Source organism: Clarias gariepinus, chromosome 26 (assembly GCF_024256425.1).
Source record: "Clarias gariepinus isolate MV-2021 ecotype Netherlands chromosome 26, CGAR_prim_01v2, whole genome shotgun sequence".
NCBI lineage: Eukaryota > Metazoa > Chordata > Actinopteri > Siluriformes > Clariidae > Clarias > Clarias gariepinus.
The window spans coordinates 1,313,095-1,339,441 of NC_071125.1; the positions used below are offsets into that span (position 1 = coordinate 1,313,095).

Here is a 26,347-nt window from a genome sequence, read left to right on the forward strand (position 1 = left end):
CAACCGTATCGTGTGGTCGGATATGTGGCCTAGATGTTACTCCCTTTCAGAAGGGTTGAATTACCGTCCCGTATCAAGCAAAAGAAAAGAACTGAGGAGATTGATCAAACTACTAGAACTGGATTAAGAACTTTAAAACACATTATTAAAACATGGAAGGACAGTGGTGACCCAAGGATTAAATGTGCTCGGGAAAATATCCTGAATGAGCCGGATGTGAGATCATTTAAACGCTTAGTGAAATCAAATTGTAAATAAATAAATAAATAAACAAGTGTAGAACTCATGGCTATGTTTAATAGTGAAAGTAAGAGCATTAGAGAAAGGTCATGTGGTCTGATGAGTATGGATTTCCCCTGTTCCAGAGTGATGGGCGAGTGAGGGTGAGAAGGGGTGTGGATAAAGTGATGCACCCATCATGCCCAGTGCATGAGGCCGTGTTATGATCTGGGGTGGTTCCAGTTGGTCAAGTCTAGGTTTTTTAATGTTATGTGCCCAAAGAAATTAAGTAAAAAAAAAAAAATTAATTAATGCATTGTTCCATATGGATTGACCACCACAGAGTCCAGACCTTAACCTCATTGCGAATCCTCGAGATGTGCTGGAGAAGACTTTACACACTGGTCCGACTTCCACATCATCAATACAGGATCTTATAAAGAAAGTAATGAGACTCTGGCCGGAAATAAATGTTGTAATGTTGCATAAGCTTATTGAAACAATCCATAATAATGAAATATTAGAGTGTGTGACTTTTTTTGGAGTGGGGACGGGCAGTGTATATTGTGTGTTTACTGTATAATGCAGGCACTATATGGGCAAAAGTATTTGGCCAAACCTGTTAATTATTAAATTCAGGTGTTTCAATCAGAACCCTTATTCCCAGTGAAAGGCGATCTTAATGCTTTTGGACATTTTGGACAATGCGATGCGTCTATACATCTTTGTGGTAACATTTTGGGCAGGGGGGGGGCTGGCCCTTCTCTATTCCAACATGACTGAGCCCCAGTGCACAAAGACTATAACGACATAGTTTGATGAGTTCGTTGTGAAAGAACTCGACCGGCCCGAACACAGAGCCCTGACCTCAACCCCTTCAACACCTTTGAGATTAACTGGAAGGCCTTCTCGTCCAACATCAGTGACTGACCTCATAAATGCTCTACTACAAATAAAACACTCCCAAATCTTGTGGACGGCCTTCCAAGTAGGGTGGAAGCTGTTAGAGCTGCGAAAGAAGGTGGGGGCAACTCTTGACCTTTTGAAGTGTAAAGAACTGTATGTGTTTGGATACAATGTCATTGCAGGTTTGGCCAAATATTTTTGTCTATATAGTGTATACATAATGCCTGGTGTAAGTTTTAGATTTAATGTTTTAGATATTTTATATTTTCAAAAAAAAATTTTATTACTATTTTTGTCTTGGAATAAAAAAAAAAAAGAAATTAAGTGATTCATATTTTTACACACACATTATTGATGTGCCTTTAACTCAAAAGACCTAAATCTATCTAAATCGAAACAGTCCTACCAAATGATTATTTTGGGAAAACAGAGATGTGAAACAGCAGATTTATGCCAGCCCCAGGCGTGGGAGAGCACTGACTCTTTGAAAGCCTGAAGAACAGATCACAGCAGTAGAAATATAAAAGCTAAAAAAAAAAGGAGGGAAAAAGTATCAAACATCTGATTAACAGATTTACAGGTCTGTTCAGAATGTGGAGCTGTAACCTCTCATGAGGTCGTGACCCCTCTCACCACTATGAGGGACAATTCAAGGAGAACATGTAGCTCCAGGAGGGCGTCCAAGTGTTCCACGTGCCTGAGCGCTGACACGTGCTCTCTTCTCCTTCTTTAAACCTTTGTAAATGTCATGCAGGCTGAATGAAGGCCCATCGGCTAACACGCAACCGGTGAGAGGTGTACGGGCGGAAAACACACCAGGATGTGACATTAGAGTAACAGTTCATAGAAGGGAACGTACATTTGGAATGCGGAATTTGGAATTATATTATACTTGTACACATTTACAAAGTGAAACGTGAGTTCTAATAAAAAGTGTTCTAAACACCCAGGAGCAAAAACTCATTCCATTTTTGGAGTGCAAAAGTTTGCGCCCTCTACGGTTTCAGAATGGACATAACAACTAAAAAAGATTTCTATTTGATTTTACTACAAATAGCTAAAACTCCACAGTTAAAGCTGACCTTCCCTCATTGCCTTTCTCATTTGATGATACGGGTGCACAAACATTTGCGTTCAATCTATCTTAGAATAGCTTAATGATCATGACAAATAAAATGATCACATTTATTGATTTTTTTCAAACGTCCCTCAGTTTCACAGTTTAACATTTAACAGAGAGTCGAGACAGAGAGTTAAGCAGAACTTCCTTAAAGTGCATTTAGGGATGATATCTGATAAGGAGAGCCAGACTGACAGATATTATTACGTTATACGTTATAAAACAGACGTTATAAAACTAAATCGATCTTTAAAGTATTACATTAGTAAAGGAAGGTCTGAAACTAATTTGAAATTAAATGAATGATGTCGTGTCATTAACTTAAGTTTTTTCATATAACATTTAAATGCTGCCTTGGGATTTACAATTATGCAAATTTTTCTCACTGTTGTAAAATATGTTGTTATTTCATTATTTTATATATAATTTCATTCAATATTTTATATTTTGTTATTCCAATATATTATTTAATTATTCTTTTTTCTCTTAATTTTAAGTTAATTCAAGCTATTATTAACATTATCATTTCAAAAAGTTAAATCATTATTCTGAGATATTATCTTGACACTTTTATGTTTTCTCTGGTGTTAATTCATTTAAAGATATGTCATCATGCCAAGTAATTATCTCAAGGTTTAAAATGTTTGGTATCTTAAGTAAAATATAAAAGACAATATTTTAGGATTCTATGTTTTCCTTTTTGACTTATACAATATACTTGTCCTCCAAAGATGACATTATTTCTAGCTGTCAGTTCAAAGTGTTATTAATTTTTTAATATTATATAAAAAAACAATAAGATGTAAAATTGTAAATAATGAAAAATCTTGAAATAATAATTTGAATGAAAAAACTACAATGTTATGCTATGGTTTTGATTCATAAACTAATTTTAGGATATATTACTGCTGTAGGTCAGAGAATCCTCTTAAAATTAAAAGATACCAGTATGTCGTTATTTCAGGTTTATTAACTTGTACATTTTATATTATCGTTGTTTTATCTTGATGTTCCAAAAACTGTGTAAATTAATTAACTGTATTAATTCATTATTTAGAAATATCATCTCATTTTTTTAGATACACTGTTATTTCACTGTACTGTCTCATTATTTCAAGATATTCCATTGTATCATGTTCCTGAGCGCAAAACTCATTATTTTAAAATTTCATGTTTACTAGTTTGAGTTATATTCTTTTCAAGGTGTTATTATCTTAAGGTTATATCATGGTTATCTTAATCATCTTTAAAAAAATAATAATAACATGACACATCAAAATAAGTAAAAAATAAATTGTGGTAACTACAAATGTGTATTATTGTGTGTAATTCTGCACATTCAAAATCTAAAATAAATCTAAAATGATGAGATAAAAAGGGATATTTTTGAGATTTTTCCAATTTGCATTTCAGGTCCTTAATTATGTTTTTAAAAAGTAAAAAAAAAAAAATGATTTGAGCAGACTGGGAGGGAAAAAAAAATCACATTAAAAAAATTTTGCAATGAATTTTTATTTACTTTTCAAATTAATATTTCTGGACATTTGACTTAGGAGGGTAAATTAAGATTCATGTCGGGTTGATTTTAAAATATTACCAGATTTAAAGGAAAAAATTACAATAGATATTTTTTATATATAGCCATTGATTGAACATAAAACTCTATTTTTATTATTATTTTTTCTTAAGTCTGAAATGGTGTGGAGTTTACACTGCTTAAATGTTATACCCTACTGTATGTCCTGAGCCATACGTAATGGAAAAGAACACATTTGCATTTCTGCCTCAACAATGCAAATAAAATAAAAAAATCCGATCCAAAACGATAAATAATAAAACTATAGATTTTTTCCTTACATATGGTAATTTACATATTTATTGCTATACATGTGGTGTGTGTTATAATATGTGTCCTGACTGAGGGTATAAATTAAGAGGAAAATTTTGTTTACAAATAAGATTTCACACTTCGACTTTCTGCTTCTTGTTACTATGACAACCATAGTGACGAACTCTTAATGAACTGCAGTCTTTGGGTTCTGATGCCGCTTATAATAAGATGAAGGTGTAGTGCAAATAATTCCGGAGCGAGTGATTATATTATAAACAGTGTGTGGGTGTGTGTGTGTGTGTGTGTGTTTGCTTAGGGTGTTTAAATACATCAGAACCACTTAATTAAATTTTTCCATGTAACATTCATTCATATAGATAATTACAGACGCTCTCTTTCTCTCTCTCTCTCTCTCTCTCTCTTTATATTTAATATATCTATAGCGTACGTTCTTTAAATATATAACATATATAAATTATTTACAATTTACATATTTTGAGTGCAGTAAATGTCATCATAAGGCATAACAGGTATAATAAATAACAAAAACCCCAACTATACCATACCCTACTATTCTAACATATACTATTCGATTCTATACAGCATCTGTTAGATTTTATATTTAATGTAAACAAAGTAACCTTAATGCACTTTCTCTACATATCCATAACGAGAAGCATGGAGCATCCCTTTTTTTTTTTTTTTTGCAATATCTCACTGATTCGATCACAAGCTGCATTGAGACAGGATAATCAAGAACATGAACATGAATCAAGTCACTAATCTCTGATGCTCTCTTCTTCCACTCCACCCATGACGTCGTCTTCGGGTTTGCCCTCTGAAAAAAGAAATTAAAAAAAAAATATTATTGTAAAACTTACTGCACCTTAGACCATGAAGCAAATCCATAAAATAAACTGTAAATATTTCCAGAATTTCCCATTCTATACCATCCCCAGAATAGAGTTGGATCAATCGTGTGTGAATCCTGGAACTTACTGAAACACTCCTGGAATTTTTCCGATCTTTTCATGCTGACGTAAGTCACACTGAACACGATTAAGATCCCGAAAAAGCCGCCCATGACACAGCCAAAGAGCATCAGAAAATATTGACTGGCACCTGGCAGGAACCAAAATAAATAAATAAATGTGCAGTGTTCGTATGACTGCAGTACATGATGTCTCCATAAGACCTTTATTTAAAAGGAATTAACTTTATATTCTTACCATAAATATTTTTAAGAACAATGTTTTAAGTAAAAAAAAAAAAAGGGGGACCACAAACAGTGATTAGTGATTGGTGGTTAAGGAGCATGTGATCAGTGGTGATCAGTGAATAGTAATTAGGAACAATGGTGATCAATGATTGGTCATTAGGAACACCAGTGATCGGTGATTGGTCATTGGGAATAGTGGTGGTGATTATTGATTAGTCATTAAGGACAGGGGTGGTCAGGTCTTTAAGTTGTGATTCCCATTCGCATTACTCAACTGTTCATTAAAGCTTCTCGCAAAGTGGCTTAGAGTTGCTATTCTTGGAACTGTTTGTTCTAAAAACCTACCTGTAATCCAAAGGTATCCAGTTTGGACAGGAAGACCTCCGGGAGAGCATGTGAAGGTAGTGCCATTAACGTCAGTGGCGATATTTGACATTTTCCACGTAGCTGTAATTTGAGTAGCACTGTAGTCACAAGTTCCATACAATGACTGGAGGAGAGAAAAAGAGACGTTAAGTGAAAAAGCAGATAAGGATTAGGGTTAGGGTTAGGGTTTAAGGGCAAAAGAATGTCTTAGACAAGACAGATAGATAAAAGCTGTATATGAATTTTAAAGTTTGTGCATTTAAAAAGCCTCATGGTTCCTTCATTATTGCTAGTAATAAAAATGGACAAGTGTATGAAGGTAACATCAATTAAGACAACTGTACTGTAATTTCTTGATTTTGCATCTTTTTAAGCTGTTTTTGCTCTTAATAAATACAACATTGATACTCGCTCAACTAACACACCTCATATTTTACATCTTAAAATAGTTTCACTTAAAAATATAAAATGTATACAGTTAATGTACGTAAAGTGTATAGTTAATGTACGTTCAAGTCAGGTTTAACGTCCAAGAAAATATATCATTTTTTTGATTGTGAGGTGGGTGCTAAAATTTACGGTCAGGCATTTGCTTAAGATTGTTAAACAGCATGTGGGGACATTAATAGTAAATTTCCAAACCATGGAGGGCAAGTTGATGTTCGATCCGGGGCATTGCAGTGTGTAGGTGTTTAGAGGGAGACGTGCAGTGAAGTTCATCGTGGTGTTTCCTGGCTGGACGGCGCAGGTGAAGGTGGTTGATTTCCCCATGTTTACGGTGGTGTTTGTTGGGTAGCTAACATAGTTCTGTCCTGTAGATCAGTGGAAGGGAAACACAGATATAATTAAATAGGTGCATTTTTAAAGAAACAGCAGAACATCCGGATTTTGAGCATCATGATACTTATTTAATGGTTTTACTGGTAAAAAGCTGTAGCTAGTGGGTAAAGTCAGTTAAATCCATTGCTAGCAACTAGCATCTACCTCAACCGAGAAAACTTCCTGAATGGCTTGTTAGCTACACGACACATAAGGAAAGCTTAACTAGCTTGCTACAACGTTTTGATACATTTTCTAATTTAGTTCATTCAGAATAAAAAACTGAGCATGTTTATGACCAAATAAAATGAACAAATTTTTATATCATATCATATGCTTACTACTTTAAATTTGTAATTGTTTTCTTAAAATTGGTTTATTCTGTTATTATGAAGTATATGTAATAAAAAGGAATCAACAAATGCAAAGATTAGTGTTATGATCTCACTGTTTAGTTTTTAAAAAGTACATTGCGATGGCACTAGCAATACATCAAGCGCTAATGCTAATCTGTGTTCTGTGCAATAAACACTGATGCAAATCTGGGTCATTTAATCTGTACATTTTAATCGCAAAATGAATCTGGAAAGATTAAAAACCAGCAGATTACTAGAGCTTGACACAGATCCGGGAATTGTAAAGACAAACTGCCTGTTAGCTAGTGATTTTATCGTGGTATGAAATGTTACATAAGTGTACAGTATACACTGGATCAAAAGTCATGAATAAAAAGCATCTGTTTATTCAAATTAGGTTAAGGTCATTAACAAGTCTGCATCAAACTGGTTTAAAAAAATAATACAAAATTAAACATTTTAAACTGTAGACACTGTAATTATCAGGTTCTACTGTATATTTTCTAGTTATCAATTTCTTTATATGTTTGTTTGTTTGTGTATTTTTATATGATATAACTCTAGGTTTCTTTAGGTTTTTTTTTATTATTTATTGATAGATATATTGATTTACTTACTTTTACTGGGTATCAATATCAAAATTATTTTATTCCATTGTACAAATTCTGAGAAACCAAACCTCAAGGTTTTTCAATAAAAAAAGAAAAGAAAAAAAGAACTCCCTGTGCGAGCTGTTGTTTCAGTGCCTTTCACTTATTTGACTAAGAAATGTGCAATTTTTTGACTATTCTAATCTTCTGTCCTCATAAACAAAACCGTCCCCGGTACACACCCGTGCTGACGACAGAAATCCTGCATTGTTTTTGCAGGAAGGAAAAATCGTTTACTTACATTCTTATATGTTTATATATATTTCAAAAACTGCACACTGTATGGACATTTACATGAGTTTAATTATTTTGTTGGAAAAACAGAACTTGGAAAAAATAACTGATGCTTATACGTGCATTTCTTAGATTTTAGCATTTTACAGAAATCACCGAAAGCTGTGACCTGGATGGACATGTGACGTGGATGGCTGAGCAAGATTTCTGTAGAAACATCACCGTTTTACTATCATCACGTTTTTTTCTTCTTAATGTAATCATATCACATCTAAATTTAACTACAGAGTTTTATAAAAGGCTCCATACTGTAGATTGGGGAAGGTACCTTCTTAACAAAGTCTTTACACAATTCCTAAATAAAGACAGACTATCTATCTATCTATCTATCTATCTATCTATCTATCTATCTATCTATCTATCTATCTATCTATCACACTTACTGATTGATGAACACATCTTCTGTTATTGCTCAATTACATTGATTTCCTCTATGCATTTATATAATTTCTGTTCGCAATGCTAGGCCATGTTTCACAGAACAAACCATTTCTCTTTAATGCAACACAAGAAAGAAATACAGTAACATTTCCATAAAAGAAAAAGAATGTTGGTTAAAATCTGTAACCCGCTCAAATGATGTGGTGAGATGTAAAACATTAAACGTACCCTGTGCAGGTGGAACAGACAGCAGCACGAAGCAGATGAAAAGCCACATCAGACTTAACGTCCCTCTGGAGATCACCATCCTTCCTTTTTTCATCAGAATCTCTTAGTGGGAACAATATCGAGTTCAAATGTGCCACTGAAACTAAATTTAAAAAACAACAACAAGAACAAAAAAATCCTTTTTTCTTGGCTAAACAACAGTCCCGGAGCGGGTACGCTGCACCTCGGTCAGCACTCACTCTCCTCCAGCAGGTACAGTGGCAAGCAAATTGAACTTCTCATTTGCAAGAGCAGCATCTGAGAAGACTTCCTCGTACAGGCCGAGCAGGCGCATTCCGCGCTTTCTAGTATTTCGAGGAGTGTGTCCTGGGTGCTCCTTTCAACTCAGTTTTGTAGGGTGGTGCAGGTTTTCCGTGTTTCCCCAGTCAGTTCACGTGAGTGTTAAGCATTTTACTTCCAAAGTACCAAAAAAAATTTACATGGATTTCAGGGAAAGGAGACAGCAAAAGGCACAATACACAGCGATTTTAATTATCATGAGGGAATCCTGGAATCCGGGTGATCAGTTCGTCCTGGTTATGAGTCAGGAATAATTAGATATAATATAAACATTTCATTTTCATTGCATACAAATCCCGATTATATTTACCTCTTTAAATATTTAGATAAAATTACAGTTTAGTTATTTGTCACACAGATCTTATAGCATATTGAAATGATTTTTTTTTAGGGGGCTGGGGTCAGAGCACAGGTTACAGCGAGACAGGAGTATGTAGGGGTTAAGGGCCTCGATCAGGGCCTCAACAGTGGTAACTTTGTGGTGCTGGGACTCGAACCACCAACCTTCCAATCAGTAACCCAAAACCTTAACTGTTTGAGCCCTACAACATCAACCTTTACATCTTATCCTTATTGTCTCTTTTATAGACGTTACAACTGCAGAGACGCGTCATGTGACTTGAAAATTTAGTAACGTCCTCATCAAGGCAACGGTGAAAAATTCTATGCGCAGGGAATAGAGTAACTAAAATCATTAAGTAATTTATTATAAAAGTCTCTTATAGAACCCGAAAAGTTCCTTGTGTTCTTGTTTTGAGAGAAACTCTTCAATAAACGCTGCAAGATAATTTCCTTAGAGATTTTTTTCATTATATAAAGGAGGGAAACCTTACAAGTTTTATGTAAAACAAGTGTTCCTCTATCGGAACGCCTAGATTAGGGGAGCTAAAAACATGAAAGTGGTTCCTTAAAGGTTCAAGTTCTTTGGTATCAAAGTTCTACATGCAATTAGAAAATTTTAAGACTGTTGAGGCTTAAGCTATCATAAAAAAAAAGCTGAGAATGAGAAATCTAAGTTTTTAAAGTTTTTTTTGTCTTTAAGGTTTCTATAAGAAGCTAAGCAATCTAAGAACACTTTATTACCCATGGAATCATTAAAGAACCAAGAAAGAACCAAAACCAAAAAAAACAAAAGGCTTGGTTTTTAAGAACATCAGCCAAAGATTACAAAACACATTGCATTAAGCAGATCCAAGTTTGCAGTAACGTCAGCCACTTTCATTTCCTCAAACCATTTCCTGAGGAATTACTAAACATCACAATCAGGACAGCGATTTTGACAGTTTTGCCGTGTCTGAAATTTTCAGAACCTGCTGATCTCCTTAGGATTTTCATACAAAACGGTCTCTAGAGTTTACAAAGAGTGGTGCGAGAAAAACAAAACACCTCCAGTAAGAAGCATGGAAAAGGTCAGAGGTGAACAGCCAGACGGGTGTAGGATGACGGGATGGTCACGGTGAAAACCACACAAATAACCACTCTTTACAACCAGGATGAGCAGAAGAGCATCAGCAGGTTAAACCACATCGGGTTTCACTCTGCCAAGGACAGGATTGTGAGGCTACAGTAGAGACTGGCATGGGTTCACCCCCACCATCATCTGATCGTTTTGCTCGGGCATGCTTTTCTGCTCACTATGTCTGTAAGGAGCGGTTATTTAAACCACAAAATACTCTCTGTCCGATTAAACCAGAGAGATTTAGAGATTCCTAGTTATATTTTTTAAATATTTATGGACATATTTACATTTGCAGTGTTGCTCCTTCTTTTTTAAGAAGTGGATTAAAAGTTGATTAACAGCATAGCTGGGCGAATTGCTGAGGTCTTGGGGGGAAAAAAGACGGGTGCACTGCAAATACTGACTTTTGGCATAAAGTTAATGTATTTGTCAATAAAAGCCTTTGAGGCTTATGAAATGCTTGTAATTATACATTATAATTGTAATTATACTTTTACCAGAGTAACATCTGACGCAAAGGTCTAGAAACACTGAAGCCAGAGACTTTGTGGAAATTAATATTGTGTCATTCTCACAACTTTTAGCCACAAAAATGTTATCTTTTATTATGAATGTTTTTTAATGCTTTTTTTAATTTAAAAAATTAATTCAGCAACATGACATCATTATGATGTCATAAGGTTATTATATTCTCTCTCTCAGAAATCAGAAATGACAGAAGGAATTGACTTTAATGTTCCATAACGTTACATTTAAAAAATGAAAAAAACTTTTTTTGTACCTTGTAAAAAAAAACTGAAATTAAAAAATCTTTCAGAAATTAGAAAAGTTCAGTTTTAAGTCAGTATATTTAAAATTATGACTTTATTTTAATGCCTGTGGATGTAACGTTTACAGTGAAAATGACAAAAAAAAACATACATGATGCTAAAAACATTATAATCAGCAACTTAAACATCATTAAAGAGGTAAGCAGTTTGAATTTCATTCATGTACAAATATTCACATCAATTTTGAACGTTCAACATAAAGGAAAGAAAGTGCACAGTATGTTAGGTCTAACAAAACGACGGGGGCTTACGGGATATCTTACACGGATCCGCCTTAAATATAAAAACTCCAGCTGAGAATTTTACATTTGTTTCATTCGGTTTTGTAAATTTCGCTGTAAATTATATAAAATCTCTACTGTAGGTATAAAATAGTGTCTTATAACAATTAAACATTTTATTGCATAGGAGGAGATTTGTACTGTACTGTATATTTACAACAACAAAGACAAATAACAAGCGAAAATACTGACTGCCACTTTAATACTACTGCGGCTAAATAAAGCAGTCTTTGGTTTATATTACTGCTCTTCCACAGCCTTTAACAGAGAAATCAACCACAACAACAACAACAACAACATTAATAAAAGAAGACGGCACATATTACATTTTTGTTTGTTTGTTTGTTTTTGTTATATCAACACTATTACACAATAATGTAAGGTCCAGTCTAATAACCAAAACATAAAAAAAAAAAAAACATTTTTACTTTACTTTTAATGGACATCAGAATCCATTTAATTCTAAACACCTGTTTATTCGTACTGTATGTCTTTTGTTTATTATGTGCACAAGCCACGGCTCTACGATCTCATACTAAAATACAGCTTCATAACCTTTTATCCAGCATTATAGCGCACTATAGCATAGCAATGATGTACAGTAAACCTTTCTGTACAGACTTCTTTAATATTCCTTCATTTCATTTTTAGAGTCATTAAAAATTTAAATGAGTGTACATTAGGCTCGTGCGATATAACAATGTAATCATCTCAATCATGTTATACAGTAAAGTTTTTTTCTGTACTATATTACATTGTGCTTTTGCATAAGAGCTGCATAATTTAATACCAGACCTGTTACTCACGCATTTATCAGAAAGCAGGATTTATTTATTTTTTTAACCAAAAAAAAACATAAGTTCTATGAATATTGAAGAATATTTTAAATTGGGTTTGAGTTGAACTAAGATCCATCCATATACTTTGCCTTGCAAAAGTAATCATACACCCTAAACATTTCCACATTTTGTTGCCACAAATGTAAATGTATTTTATTGGGATTTTAAGTGACAGAACAACACAAAGTGGCGCATAATTGTGAAGTGGAAGAAAATTGATAAATACATTTCAAACATTTTCACAAAAAAAAAAAATCTGAAAAGTGTGCCGTGCATTTGTATTCCCCCACTCGTTTACTCTGATTCCCCTAACTAAAATCCAGTGGAACCAATCACCTTTAAAAGTCACCTAATCAATAAATACAGTCCAGATGTGTGCAATTTAATCTCAATATAAATACAGCTGTTCAGTGAAGCCCTCAGAGATTTGTTAGACACCAGACAGGTCAGGGATGAAGTTGTAGAGACGTTTAAAGCAGGGTTAGGGTATAAAAAAATATCCCAAGCTTTGAACATCTCACTGAGTGCTGTTCAGTCCATCATCACCCGAAAATTGACAGAGTATGGCACAACTGCAAACCTACCAAGACATGGACGTCCACCTTAACTGACAGAAAAGCATTAATCAGAGAAGCAGCCAAGGAGCTGCAGAGATCCACAGCTCAGGTAGGAGAATCTGTCCACGGGAAGACATTAAGAAGTCCTGTTTGCAGTTTACGACATGTGGGGAAGAAGGTGCTTTGGTCAGATAAGACCAAAATAGAACTTTTTGGCCTAAATGCAAAACGCTGTCCGTGGTGGAAAATGAACACTGTGCATGGTGGTGGAAGCATCATGTTGTGGGGATGCATTTCTTCAGTAGGGACGGGGAAAACTGGTCAGATGGGAAGATGGATGGAGCCAAATACAGGGCAATCTGAAAGAAAAACCTGTTAGAGTCTGGAAAAGACTTGAGACTGGGACGGAGCTTTACCTTCCAGCAGGACAATGTCCTATCATCCGGAGATCGCGAGTTCGATTCCTGGGTGATGCTGTAACCTCGGAGCAGGAGGTCTAGAGAGAGCTGATTGGCCGAGCTCTCTTAGAGGGGAGAGATGAGAGGTACTTAGTGCTCCCACATTAATCACGGCTCTACAGCCAATCAGGGTCAACTGTGAGCTGTCCTCCGGTTACTCCGCCCCCAACGGTGCGTGAGCGAGCTGTTCGAAAAGATGCGGTTCGGAGGAAACACGTGATAGTCTTCGGGCCTCCCGACTGAGCGGCAGTAGTAGCCTTAATGTGGAGCCCCCTAGTGACGAGGAGGAATTGGACACGACTGAATTAGGGAGAAAATTAAGGGGGAAAAATTAAATAAATAAATAAATAAATGGCCCAGTCAAAGTCCAGACCTATTCCAATTGAGAATCTTTGGCAAGACACACCCCAAAAGACCTGCTGCTGTAATTGCAGCGAAAGGTGGTTCCACAAAGTACTGACTCAGGTGGAGCTGAATACAAATGCATGTCAAAATTTTTTAAACCATTTATCATTTTCCTTCCCCTTCACTTCACATTCCCCTAAATCTGCTCAGGTACGGGGACACGACTGAAAATAGGAGACAAAACGTCCTGGAGAACAGTCCCTCAAGACTAAATTAGAATATACAGGAAAGTCTGGCACTTTGGTAACAAAATATAAAGAAACGTTTGGGGGGAGAGGGGGGGCACAGGATCAAAGGATTCCTTTTGTATTGAGAATGCCTTTGAAAATTTACGCGGCAACTAGACAACTTAAATGTCCTGTTACGTAGAATAATTCGCTAAAAACTCCAACATCCAGGTGAGACATCTCTTAGTCGCCGAGGCTCCGACCACACAACAGTTGTGGGCAATTAAATCATTTATCTACAGTATTGTGTAAATATCACACAGGCTTAGTGTAGAGTGATTTGAAACCTGCACAAAAACATATAGCTACTCGTGTCGTATAATATTTCCTGTTAATAAACAAACAAACTGAAAAAAAAATCACATACTGTATGCACTCTTAGGAATAAAAAGGTACTTGATATAGCCGTTCTTTGTCACTGGGGTTCCTTTAGTATGTCTTTCACTTCAAAGCTTATTATCAATGTTATTATGGAATAAAAAATATATATACGTATTATTTTTTCATTTCCAGGTGAAAGGACGCGTAATAGCGGAACCAAGCAAAAGCAGAGGTGCCAACATTTATGGTTCGTAAACTGTTGTCCTGCGTGTATGAGAGCGGAGTATGTTGCATTTATGTAAAGACAAACCAGTTGTTTTGTAATTTTAATAATAAAAAACTCTTATTTTGTTATATAATGTGATAATTGTGATGAATCAATATACAAATACTGTAGAAAGGAATAAATTTAACTTTTTAAAGCTTTTACAAAAACTAATCCTGTAAAAAAATTTCTTATAATAAAGATCTGTTATTAATTGTATTATTATTATTATTATTATTATTAAATGGATATGGACTTATTATAATTTTGTACAAATTGCATGAAAAAAAAATCTTTTACCCCCAACTGGTCGCTTCTAAATCCAATTATTATGTTGTTTAATATCACTACTAATATACACTTTTTTTTGTGGACTTTCTCTTCTTGACAGTGCTAGCACCTCTACAGACATACTGTACGTATCAGTACCTTTTTGTCCCCTTTACCCTTGTGAGTGTAGAAAGCTTAAATATAAACACTGCTATAGACGTTTCTGTAAATCCTTCCTCTAATAATTACAGAATTACAGCTGCTGCTTTATATCAGTCGGTGAAAATTAAGGTTTGACTGGGAGGTGTCAGTCTGAGCTGCGGCGAGGCACCTGGCTTCGTTCTGATCGACTGGTTTTGGTCTTGGGGACTCCGTCACGTCCATCGCAGACCTGATTCTGGTCGTTTTTTCCAAAGATTCAGGAAAGTCTCAGGCGGCCTACGCTGTGGACGCACGAGCCATCTTATGGACTCCGGGGGAATTTTCATAAGTCTAAACACAGACACACAGAGTGAATAACCAGAAATCAATTTGCAATAATAATAATAATAATAACAACAGTAATAATAACGAGTCCTTTCGTGCACGTCAGTGGGACGAGTGTTTCACCTTCCGTATTTGATTATAAAATCCCAAAATGTCGTATTTAGTGAGGATCATTTGTATAAATTCGGTGATGCCGCAGTTCCGCCGCAGTCCCTCTCAGGCTCCGCCTCCCCCCTCCCCCTCCCCCCTCCATACACACCTACGTCATGGTTTGCACCAGCGCACTGTGATTTACGTCAGTGTGTTTGGTGTGTGTGTGTATATATAGTCCCTGATTTCCATGTACGCTTTGCAAAGTTTGCAAAAATCAAATAGTTTTTGTTGTTCTTGGAAAAGGTGTGTGTGTGTGTGTGTGTGTGTGTGTGTGTGTGTGTGTGTGTGTGTGTGTGTGTGTGTGTGAAGGGTGTGCTGTCAAACGATTGCATAATAAACAGGATCATAAATATTCCTTCTTGATTTGTGTTTAATGAAAATCCTACAGTAATTACACAGGAGTTATTGCTCGATAATTTATCATCATTTGTCTACGATCGTACGTCTCTACTGTTTCTTATTTATTTATTTTTCTAATTGTCATCTCGGTTTGGACTTTTCCCTCATTTATTTTTATTTTCTGTTACCACGTTTACATGTATAATATTCTATTTGTTGTTTTATTTAAAAAGAAATAAATAACGTGTTCCCACAATAAAAAATTGAACATTTATCATTTTAAATAATTATAATAAAGAATTTATTTTTAATGATCATTATTTACATAGAACATTAAATTTCCATGAATAACTAATTAGAGTTAATATTTATTTTGCATTAATTACTTTATAACTATAAAGTATAGACACTGGGCGGGGCGGGGTGGGGTTGGGTGATGGGGGTGGGGCTTATCATTGCTGTGGGGAGGGGCCACCCGATACGATATTGTCACGACCTCTAGCTGTTGATCCGATTTGTATTGCGATATCACGGTTTCATAAATATCCCAATTTAATATTAGTATTTCCAGATTTCATTACAATTCTAAATAAGCTAAGCGAATAATTCTCCTAACACGCGTGACGCGCTGCTGCCTGCCAATGTGTGAATAGTTTGCAGGGCGCCACCTGCGGGATTATAGAGGGACTGCAACCCTTAACCACCTCACATGCAAACATGTATGTACTGTATATAAATTAATTAATTATTTTAAAAAAATCGTTTTGGAATCGCAAAACTAAAGTATAGCAGTACAGTACATCACCTCTATCTGTGGTACAAAGTATTGGCACCGCCTTCCTCAAACCCCAATCGTCACTGAAATACTATCTGTTCAGTTGTCCTCCTTTTTTTTATCATTGATGGACAGAATGGGGTGCCAATACATTTGTGAGGAGCATCAAACAGGCACTGATTTGATAAATGTACTCCGGTGCGATGGATCTGATAGACTCGTGTGTACATACTGTAAATCAGCAAATCTATTCCATTTCTTTCCTGCTGGACAATAACAACAGGCGAAAATACATTAAAAAAGAGAAAAATAAAAGGAGCATGAAAGAGGGGTGGGAGGAAAAGAGAGAGTTTCTGGCACATTTTGAAATTATGGCAAATTTCCCTGTAACAAACCAACACCATTAAAAAGACCAAACAGTCTCTCCGCCGGTTCCGCTGCCAGCCCGAGATTTGCCTGTAAAGCCAAACGCGAAAGCTGGAAACGTCCGAACTGTGTGTGACCCTGAGCATGGAAATCTTTAACTCAATTTTGGGCCACACCCATAACTGAGATCTCTCTCTCACTCTCTCTGTCTCTCTCAAACACACACACACACACACACACACACACATCTGACCGTGGTACATCTGCAAATGATGATTTATAATAAATGCATTTGTTCTAACATGTTAGCGTTTCCATGGTAACATAATTCTAAGGGGCTTATGGAAGGAGTCTCCAGTGTCAGTCGAAGCTGCATGGTAACGTTCTCTGACATGATGAGAACAGAGCCGTTTACGCTTCAGTGTGGATTCTCAGAACCATGATAAAGGTGTGTGTCTGGTGGATGTGATGTGATCTGCTCACCCTCATGGCGTTGGAGATCCAGGGCAGGAAGCGAGACACTCGGGTGTAGACGCCGGGTTTCTTCGCCATGGCGCAGCCCGTCCCCCAGCTGACCACGCCCAGCAGCCTGTAGCGGCTCGTCTTCGACAGACAGTCGGCCGCCACGAAGGGACCGCCGCTGTCTCCCTGGAGTAAACGTGCAAAACGAGAAGGGCCGGATTTCAGTGCAGAAATACGTATGATGGCTCATCGGCGCCCTCTTGTGTCCTGAGAGCGCTCGGGCAGGGATATCTCATGATGCTCATGATCAGTTACCTGGCAGGAATCTGTTCCTCCTTTCTCGTAACCGGCACAGAACATGGTGGTGGTCACCTGGTTGTCGTAGTAATCGGGGGCGTTACAGACGGCGTCGCTGATTATGGGAATGTGGGCCTCCTGGAGGATCGTCGCCTGCGTGCCTGGAAAAGGAGGGGAGGTTTCAAACAAAATGGGAGAAATAATAATAATAATAATAATAATAATAGTATGTTTTGTTCATGACATGACGATTCCTGTGGAGAAGGGCTGAGCAGAGAACGGAACTATGGCATTTATTACTGTACATCTTATATATATATATATATATATATACAGTATACACACACACACACACACACACATATATACTGTATATATATATTTTCTTTCTTTTTTTTTCTCCCTAAAGATTAAAATAACGTTTGGGTCTGGAGAAAGTGTATGAGAATAAACTCTGACAGAGCCGTCTGGGGGGGCGGGGCTAACGTCTTGGCCAGAGAAATGTAAACAAAAAAGTATAAAATGCGTCAAATCTACTGCACTGAAATATTAAGAATCACAAGGAATCAAAGGTGTCTTTACTTTTATGTTATACAATTATCTATAAATACACAGATCTATAAATTCTCTTTTCCAGATCCGCATGCTTACTTTACGCGGTCAGAAAACATTACTGTACAAAACGCTTCCAGGTGACATCACGGCCTTAACTAATACTAAAGTCATGAGTTACAGTCAAAGGAAGAGGAGGAGGAGGAGTCAGTGATTTTAAATTCAATCCAGATTTTGTCGAATTCAATAACAATCACACAACACTATTCCAGCCAATCAGCAACAGGGGCGTTAGTTCCATTTTTATGTTAACGTAGGTGAGCTAGCCCAGTGGTTAATGCAGCTACCGCGCGTCCATGAATTCTGGGGGCGGAGCTTGTGAAGGAGCACTGGAGGGAGTGTTTGTCAATAACCTTTAAAATTTAAATAAGCGTTTAAGGTTTAAAATTTAGCATAAAAATTAAATTTTTAATTAAATGTAATATTAGCTTTGTTGTAAACTGATCTTTACATCCATTTATAATAGTTGTGGTTTAGAGCAGCACCTGCCTTAGGAAATGAAATTTTGTTGAAGAATACGAGTGGCTGAACTTCAGTTTTTGCATCAGGTTTTGCGCCGCGAGTGTTTTTTTTTTTTTTTTGCATTTTGTGCAAGATTTAGCGATCACACAGCAGCATGGATCCCTAGAATGTTAGCAAGAAGAAACTGCAGCCGCTTTCAGTTTGGTTTTTAAAGCAGCCATAAATTAAGGTTAAATGTCTTTATTTTTTCTCATTCTTTCTTCATGTCCTTTAGAAATATTTTGATTGTTTTTATATGACGATAGTGTTGGAAAATTGATGATATTTTGGGAGCTGGAACAGATTATCTGCATTCACATTATTTCCTACAGGAAAATTCACCTTAAGAAGGGATTAAATTCGTGGGCCGAGGTTAAACTGTATTACTATATCTGTGTGTTTTCTAAGGATTGTCTGGACATGCTGTAGTTTGAAGCTGCACTGTGTGTGGAGGATGACTGACCGTAATACTCGACGTTTCCCCAGCCCGTCACCGTGCCGATCTGACCGTCGACCAGCCGCTGGCCGTAGGTGGGCAGACACACGGGCTGGATGTAATCTAAAAGAAAAAAAAGGAACAGTGAAACGTTACAACTAATAACAGTTCAACATGACTCCATTTATAATTAATAAGTAAATAACTATTTGGAACTATAAAATTTATTGAGACGTTTGTAACTGGATAGTTTGCTGTATATAACTTCATTATAATCCCCAGGACAGTGTCCTCAGCTCCAGTCTTTATTTCAGATCAGAATAAAATCTAATCTAGGAAGTTGGCTATTCTTTAGTTCGCCAGCTCAGGACTTGTTCACACGGGCGTTAAGTTTTTGGATAACCGAACGCTCTGAACGTCCTAGACGTTTATGTTGCGTTTTGTGGTGTCGCTCGACTGACTTCACACCGGCGTTAGTTTGTCTCTGTCTAACGCCAGCCTGCAGCCCAGATTGTAGTTTGTGTGTTATCCTCTGGGGGCAGTGTGTCGGGGACTGGATATGAAAGCCCTTGTCGTTATTTATTTGCGGTGCCTCATTTTAATATGGACCATTTTGCTATATTAGACATTAATCTTCTTGTTTTAAAAATTCTCGTAATACAGCGACGTAGGGGGAGCAAATCACCCCCGCTACTGGGTTAATGCTCTGACTGCACAACGTCGGACTAAAGGAAGTTTTTTTGTGGTTTATGAAGAAATGCGAAAACTTCCGCGCAAGTTTTCCAATTACTGTCGGATGTCAGTTTCCACTCTTGATTGTCTGCTGTGGCTGGTGCAATGCCACATTGCACGCCAATCAACCAATGTGCGATTTGGTGTTAATCCCGAAGAGAGACTACTTGTCACTTTATTTAGCTTTTTTCCGCATTTCCCTATGTATAGCATGTAGGATCATGGGATATATCCGGTCCTCCGAAGCGTAAAATGAACACGCAGAAAACGAACTAGAAGCGGTTTCCTTGCGTTCGTTGGGATTTGAATGGCAAGAAAAAGCTGCATGCAACGTTTTTTTGACGCCTTTTAAACGCACAAACGCACGTCACCAAAGCCCGTGTGAACACTCTTATTGACTCCTATGTGTAGAAAACCCTCGGCGCTTGATCCGCGCTCACCGGACACTACGGACGCTAAAAAAGCGCTCTATTTTAACGCCCGTGTGAACAAGGCCTTATACTAGTGAGGACTGGGTGCAAAGCATTTCTCCTGTTAAATAAGACTAGCATGAACCTTTAAACAAGTGTTAAAAGACTGAACAGGCTAAGTGTGTGTAATGAATCCTGTATATGTAGAGATTCTGTTCGGGTTATAAGGGAGCTGATGGAGGAGCCGCGATAGCACTCGATAGCACTAATTAGATTGACGTCTTTGTTCAGGAGCTCATTAGTGAAATCGGAGGTTTCGGGGGGAGCGGATCTCTCCCGTCACGGCGGCTCTTGTGAAACGGCTTCAGTCAGATGGACTGATAAACCCAGATGACTGATTACCCCGAGGCTTTAATCGATATTTCCTTTGTAGCTCTCGCCAGTCAGTGTCGTGTTATTTGACACAGTTGAGTTTTCAGGAGCTCAGGACTCAGACATGGTGTGAAACCAAAATCTCCTGAAATTCCGCGACGAGTCCCGAGTATCTGTACGAAAGCCGAAAAAACTGCTTCATCGTGGCACCTAAAAATCCTCCACGGTGGACATTTCACAAATTCCTGCTCCGAGATTCCGGACTTTTCTGATAGTATTGTCTTTTGTTCAAGCCTGAGATCCTCAGAAAACAAGGCGGCTTTGTTTCCTGCATTTCCTGGCAACCTGAAACCCGGAGGGAGGAACTACAGCCTACGACACTGCAGCATTTCCTCAGAATCAAACCCAGCCTTAGAATTTCAGGGTCCTAACACTCTAACCAATCCCTGAACTTCTTAATCCAAAACAGAAAGCACTTTATACACAATGCTTCACACCAATCACATGATCTCCTTGTTTTTGTTTAATCGCTCCATGTTCGTGTTCTGCACAGATGGTTCATGTCCCATTTTCTAATAAATGACGACACGCCAGTGCGTATGCTAATGATGAGTTAAATATAATAACAAACGCTTTTCTGACGCGGTACAGACGTGAGACTCACCAGTGAACTGCAGAGGCTTGGTGAGGGACAGCACGGCGATATCGCGGCTGTTGTCGTCGATATTGGCGTCGACGAAGGGCAGGTAACTGCTGTGATAGACCACCGTCTTTACCTCGGCGATCACCACGTTCTTATGGATGGGCGTGTTGTAGATGGAACCCATGAGAACACGCCACCTCGACACGTGACGATATCTCCTGCAAAAACAAACTGTGAGTTCGTAATGTGGGGACAAACAAGTTTATATAACTTTTTACTTTGATATACTCATCAAGCCTTTTTATATATGGACAAAAGTATTCGGCCAAAACCTGTAGTGATATTGTATCCCAATACACCCACGTCAATATGGGGTCAGTCCCCCTTTTTGCAGCTTCTACTGTTGTACACAAGATGTTGGAGTGTTTCTGTGTGAATTCGTGTCCATTCATTCTGCAGAGCGTTTATGAGGTCAGACACTGATGTTGGACGAGAAGGCCTGTCTCACAATTTCTGTTCCAGTTCATCCCAAAGGTGCTCGATGAAGTTGAGATCAGGGCTCTGTGTTAGGGCCGGTTAAGTTTTTCCACCCCAAACTCATTAAACCATGTCTTTATAGTCCTCGCTTTGTGCACTGGGGCGAAGTCATGTTGGAATAAAAAAGGACCTTCAACAAACTGTGGACACAAAGTTGTATAGAAGCAATGCATTGTCCAAGATGTCCTGGTCTAACTCTGAAGCATTTACTGTAGATCGCTCTTCATTGGGGATAAGGCGCCTGATTGATTAAAATTCAATGAATTCAACAGGTTTGGCCGAATACTTTTGTCTATATAGTGTATATATAAAAAAAACAAACTGTGATTTATTTATTTTGTTACTTAACCCATAATAGATTTTTTTTGTGTGTGTGTGTGTGTGTGTGTGTGTGTGTGTGTGTGTGTGACTTACTCAGGAAAGCAGTGTGCAGCACTGATGATCCAGCGGTCTGATATGATGGATCCTCCACACTGGTGAACTCCATCATACTGCAGACTGACCTGCCACGGCCACGAGCCCTGTCGCGCGTCCACACCTCCGACAATCCGCTCCTCAGGGAGCATGCGCCGCCCGCAGTCTACACACCCACAGGACAAAACACTGAGGCGCTTACGCTGCATATACAGCATACAGGCAGGTGTGTTTGCACACTAGAGCATAATAATAATCATAATACTACTACTACTACTACTACTAATAATAATAATCATAATAATCATCATCATCATCATAATAATCATCATCATCATCATACTACTACTACTACTACTACTAAAAATAATAATCATAATAATAATAATAATAATAATAATAGACATCATCATCATTATTATTATTATTATGATGGTAATGATGATGATGATGATGGTGATTATTATTATTATTATTATCATAATCATCATCATCATCATAATAATAATCATAATTATAATCATAATAATAATGATGATTTGTTTCTATAAAAATATGTTCATGTGATCTTACCTTGACAAAGCACTTGAACAATCTGTCCTTTTTCACATTTACTGAAACACAGACATTACAAAATGATTCTTTTAAGTGATTCGAATCATTTTAGATCAGTACACTAAATTTGTATCCAACTGATTCATTCCGAAAAAAGAGATTAAATTACAGTTGTTAATTTTTTCTTCACTCATATAATTAGATTCTAATTAGAGTGATAAACAACACTGTATCCCGATTATGAAAAAGATTTTTATAACATACCGTATGTGTATCATGATTTTTGGGTTTGATCAGAAATTTTCAGCAAAGCAGTCAGAAAATATAAATAAAATAGCAAATTTCTTTTTCTTTTTTAACTTTCAGTAAAAGAGTGCAGCGATTAACAAATAATAATGTTTAGTAATAATAATTGTCATTATTATTATTACTATTATATTATTAATAATCAATGTATGAAAAAATTCTGTGCAAAATAATTGACATAATAATAATAATAAATTTATACATTTACATTGATTTAAATATAAATTTAATCATTTAAATCATAAATGTAAAATGATACAATATAATAAAAAGAAGCATTTAACAACATCTGGAACTATTCCTAAAACCGTGATGTCATGTATCATGATGTCATGTATCACACGGTCATATTGCCGAGCCCGATGGAGTCTCACCAGGGGTACAGCGCGGTGCCGATCTTCTTGCCGTAGGTTAACTCGCTCTCTTTGACGCAGAAGAACTCGTGGCTGCTGCCATCAGGAGCGCATGTGATGGAGAAATTTATCGCCCTGCAAAAGTGAAAAAAAAATAAAAATAAAATAAAATGCTTTTCTGCTTTTGCGTTCTTTCCTTCTCTATATTTGCTATCGTGACGTCACCTGACGAAGCCCATCTCCTCGCAGCTGATGGCAGCGAGCAGCTGGTTGGCGCCGGACGTGCAGATGTGTCTCCACCGCCGCTGGGCGGAGTCAAACACTCGCAGTCTCTGGTCCGCTACGCTCACCTGCACTGTAGCGAGGAACAAACGCGTTGTGTTAAACAGCAGATACTCCAACAACTAAAATCTTGTATCTCCAGGATTTAAACATCGTTCTGATATTTTCTTACCGTCATATAAACCCGTGTCTTCAGCTGTCTTTATGTACGTAGCTGCAAAACAAACACACGGTTGTGAAATAATCATCACCGTATCACACCAGCGCCAAGAAGAGATCAATATACAGTACGTTATGTAACATATAAATAATAGGATTATATACTGCAAATATTATAATATAATAACCTATTGATCTAATGTGGAAGGTAAATAAGTATGTTTACTTTTTACTGCATTAAATATATATATATATTTTTTACTTTAAATAGCTTTATTAATGGATATTTTAACTTTTACTCCACTACATACACATATCTGTACTTTCTACTTCACTACATCTGTGTACAGCGTGGCGTTACATAACCACACGGGTGTGTTAATAAAACATGCTTAATACATCTGATACAGTACTTAAGTAAAGTTGAAGGTAAGTTTATTTTTTTGTACTTTTGCTCAAGTACAATTGTAAATGGAGGACTTCTACTCTTAATTTTACTTTTCCAGAATTTCTGTATTTTTTATCACCTCTTATAAAAAATATTCTTATTTATTTATTCTTACTTTATTTGATAATGCATTTATTATTAGCTATAATGACCAACTATTCACTTTATTTATGAAGAATTTTTTTTTTTATAAGCGCAATGTTATAGTAGTAAAAAACAAATTGTCAATGTATTTGTTCCTTCCTTCTTTCTCATGTTTTATTTTAGTAATTAATATGGTTATTCCATTACTTTATACAGTTTATTTATACAGTTCATACCCTTTTTTAAACATATTACTACATATTGTAGACTTTATATCTTACATTCTTTTTTATTGCCATTTCCCTCTCTTATTTTTTTTTTCACAAACAGTTGTGTAAGCATTTCACTGCATATCATATTGTGTAGGGTTGTGTATGTAACAAATAATTTTAATTTTTTTATTTTTACGGTGGCCGTGAAGTGCAAAACAAATTAACAAAACTAAAAACAAAATAACTAATATCTGACTGGCTGTGAAGTGCAATACAAATTAACAAAATGGAAAACAAATTAACAAATTCAGAACCAAATAACAAAATGCAAAAAAAAAAATTTTTTGTTGAGGGGAGTTTTTTTGTTCTGTTTTTGTTTTTGTTATTTTGTTTTTGGATTTGTTAATTTGGTTTGGGTTTTGTTAATTTGTTTTGCACTTCAGGGCCACCGTAATATATTTATATATATATTTGTATATGTTCTTAATGTATGTAAATACTTTCTGTACATTAATACTGCTTAGTGTTTAATTTCTTATTCTGATGTGCGAATATTCTTTTAGAATTCTATATTCTTATTTTAATTGTTTAGAAAGATTAGTTGCTTGAGTCACGTGATTAATTTGAGTTATTTTATTAGCATGTATTTAAAAGCCCCACTCTTTCTACTGTAGGTCATCATTTCAACATTCGACTTTATTGAAATCACCCATGTGCTAAAAATAAACCATCGAATTCAGGGTGGTAACAGTGACCTTGTGTCTTCATATCACCCTGTGGTTTGTTATTTTACCGTAACAGCACAGCACACAGTTGTTCATTCCTTACTCAGCACACACCACACTGTCCAGCCCAGACTCACCCAGGGCCCAGATTGCGGCTCCCAGTCCTGCCAGGACCACGGCGGTCACACCCACGGCGACCGCGGCTCGCCACCGGCTACATGGGGTCATCCCTGGTGCTCCTGTCCGATCAGAATAATCACAACTTACAGACAACCTCGTAATGTGTGTATGAACTACTGATATCATATAAGTCTGACATCACAACGCCCCTACATGACATGTTGTAAGTGATCATAATACGTTATTAACGTCATTAACACGAACATGAAGTGATTTCGCCAAAATCTAGCGCGAGACAAAAAAAAAAAACGAAGCGCGACGACAAGTGTGTGTAGAGAGATGAGAGAAGAATGAGATCAATAGTCCAAAGTCAGCACGTCCGTGGACACAAAGTAAACTGCGGATTTAATACTAGTGCCATAATCTACTCCCCTCACTCACACACACACACACACACACACACACACACACACACAGACGGCGCGAGTGTCACACTGTCCCAGGCCTGGATTCGTCAGATCTGACCATGAGGTGGTGATCTGTTGCATAAAGCACCACGTGCAACAAGCGTGCCAGAATCTTTATTATAATTCCAAATAAATCCTGAAAACTTCAAACACAATGACTAGAGCTAGGGTTTAAAAAACAGACAGCGGCTTCATGTACTTTTAAGCATGAACTCAACATCACATGACTCACTGTAAAGCCAGGCAGCGTATTTCACGTTAGTCAACTTAAAACATTGTCCCTTTGTCGAGTGGAAGGAAGCCGCTGTGGAAGGGGGCGGGGCTTCCAGAGAGTGACAGTTCAGAACTGAGAATTCAATTTATTTACCTTCCAATCATTTTTAATTAATTATATATAGTCGGCATAATTACAGCACACTTTACTCCACTTAAATCTAAAGTTAACTCTAGTTTTAAATGGA

General features: G+C 36.8%; 1 protein-coding gene across 2 annotated transcripts in view; it reads right to left on the bottom strand.

The window, feature by feature from the left end:
• Positions 1-11,040: 11,040 nt before the first annotated feature.
• The window catches only part of hpn (hepsin), a 29,839-nt gene continuing 14,532 nt past the window's right edge, over positions 11,041-26,347 (bottom strand). For both annotated transcript variants that reach the window (XM_053488118.1, XM_053488117.1), the window contains 11 exons: positions 25,437-25,538; positions 23,844-23,885; positions 23,615-23,744; positions 23,411-23,524; positions 22,749-22,789; positions 22,176-22,341; positions 21,246-21,442; positions 19,095-19,190; positions 17,537-17,679; positions 17,243-17,407; positions 11,041-15,132 (listed from right to left, as the gene is read on the bottom strand). In XM_053488118.1, coding sequence (XP_053344093.1) covers positions 15,079-15,132; positions 17,243-17,407; positions 17,537-17,679; positions 19,095-19,190; positions 21,246-21,442; positions 22,176-22,341; positions 22,749-22,789; positions 23,411-23,524; positions 23,615-23,744; positions 23,844-23,885; positions 25,437-25,538 — 1,250 coding nt within the window. In that variant the 3' untranslated portion in view covers positions 11,041-15,078. The remainder of the gene's footprint in view (positions 15,133-17,242; positions 17,408-17,536; positions 17,680-19,094; positions 19,191-21,245; positions 21,443-22,175; positions 22,342-22,748; positions 22,790-23,410; positions 23,525-23,614; positions 23,745-23,843; positions 23,886-25,436; positions 25,539-26,347) is intronic.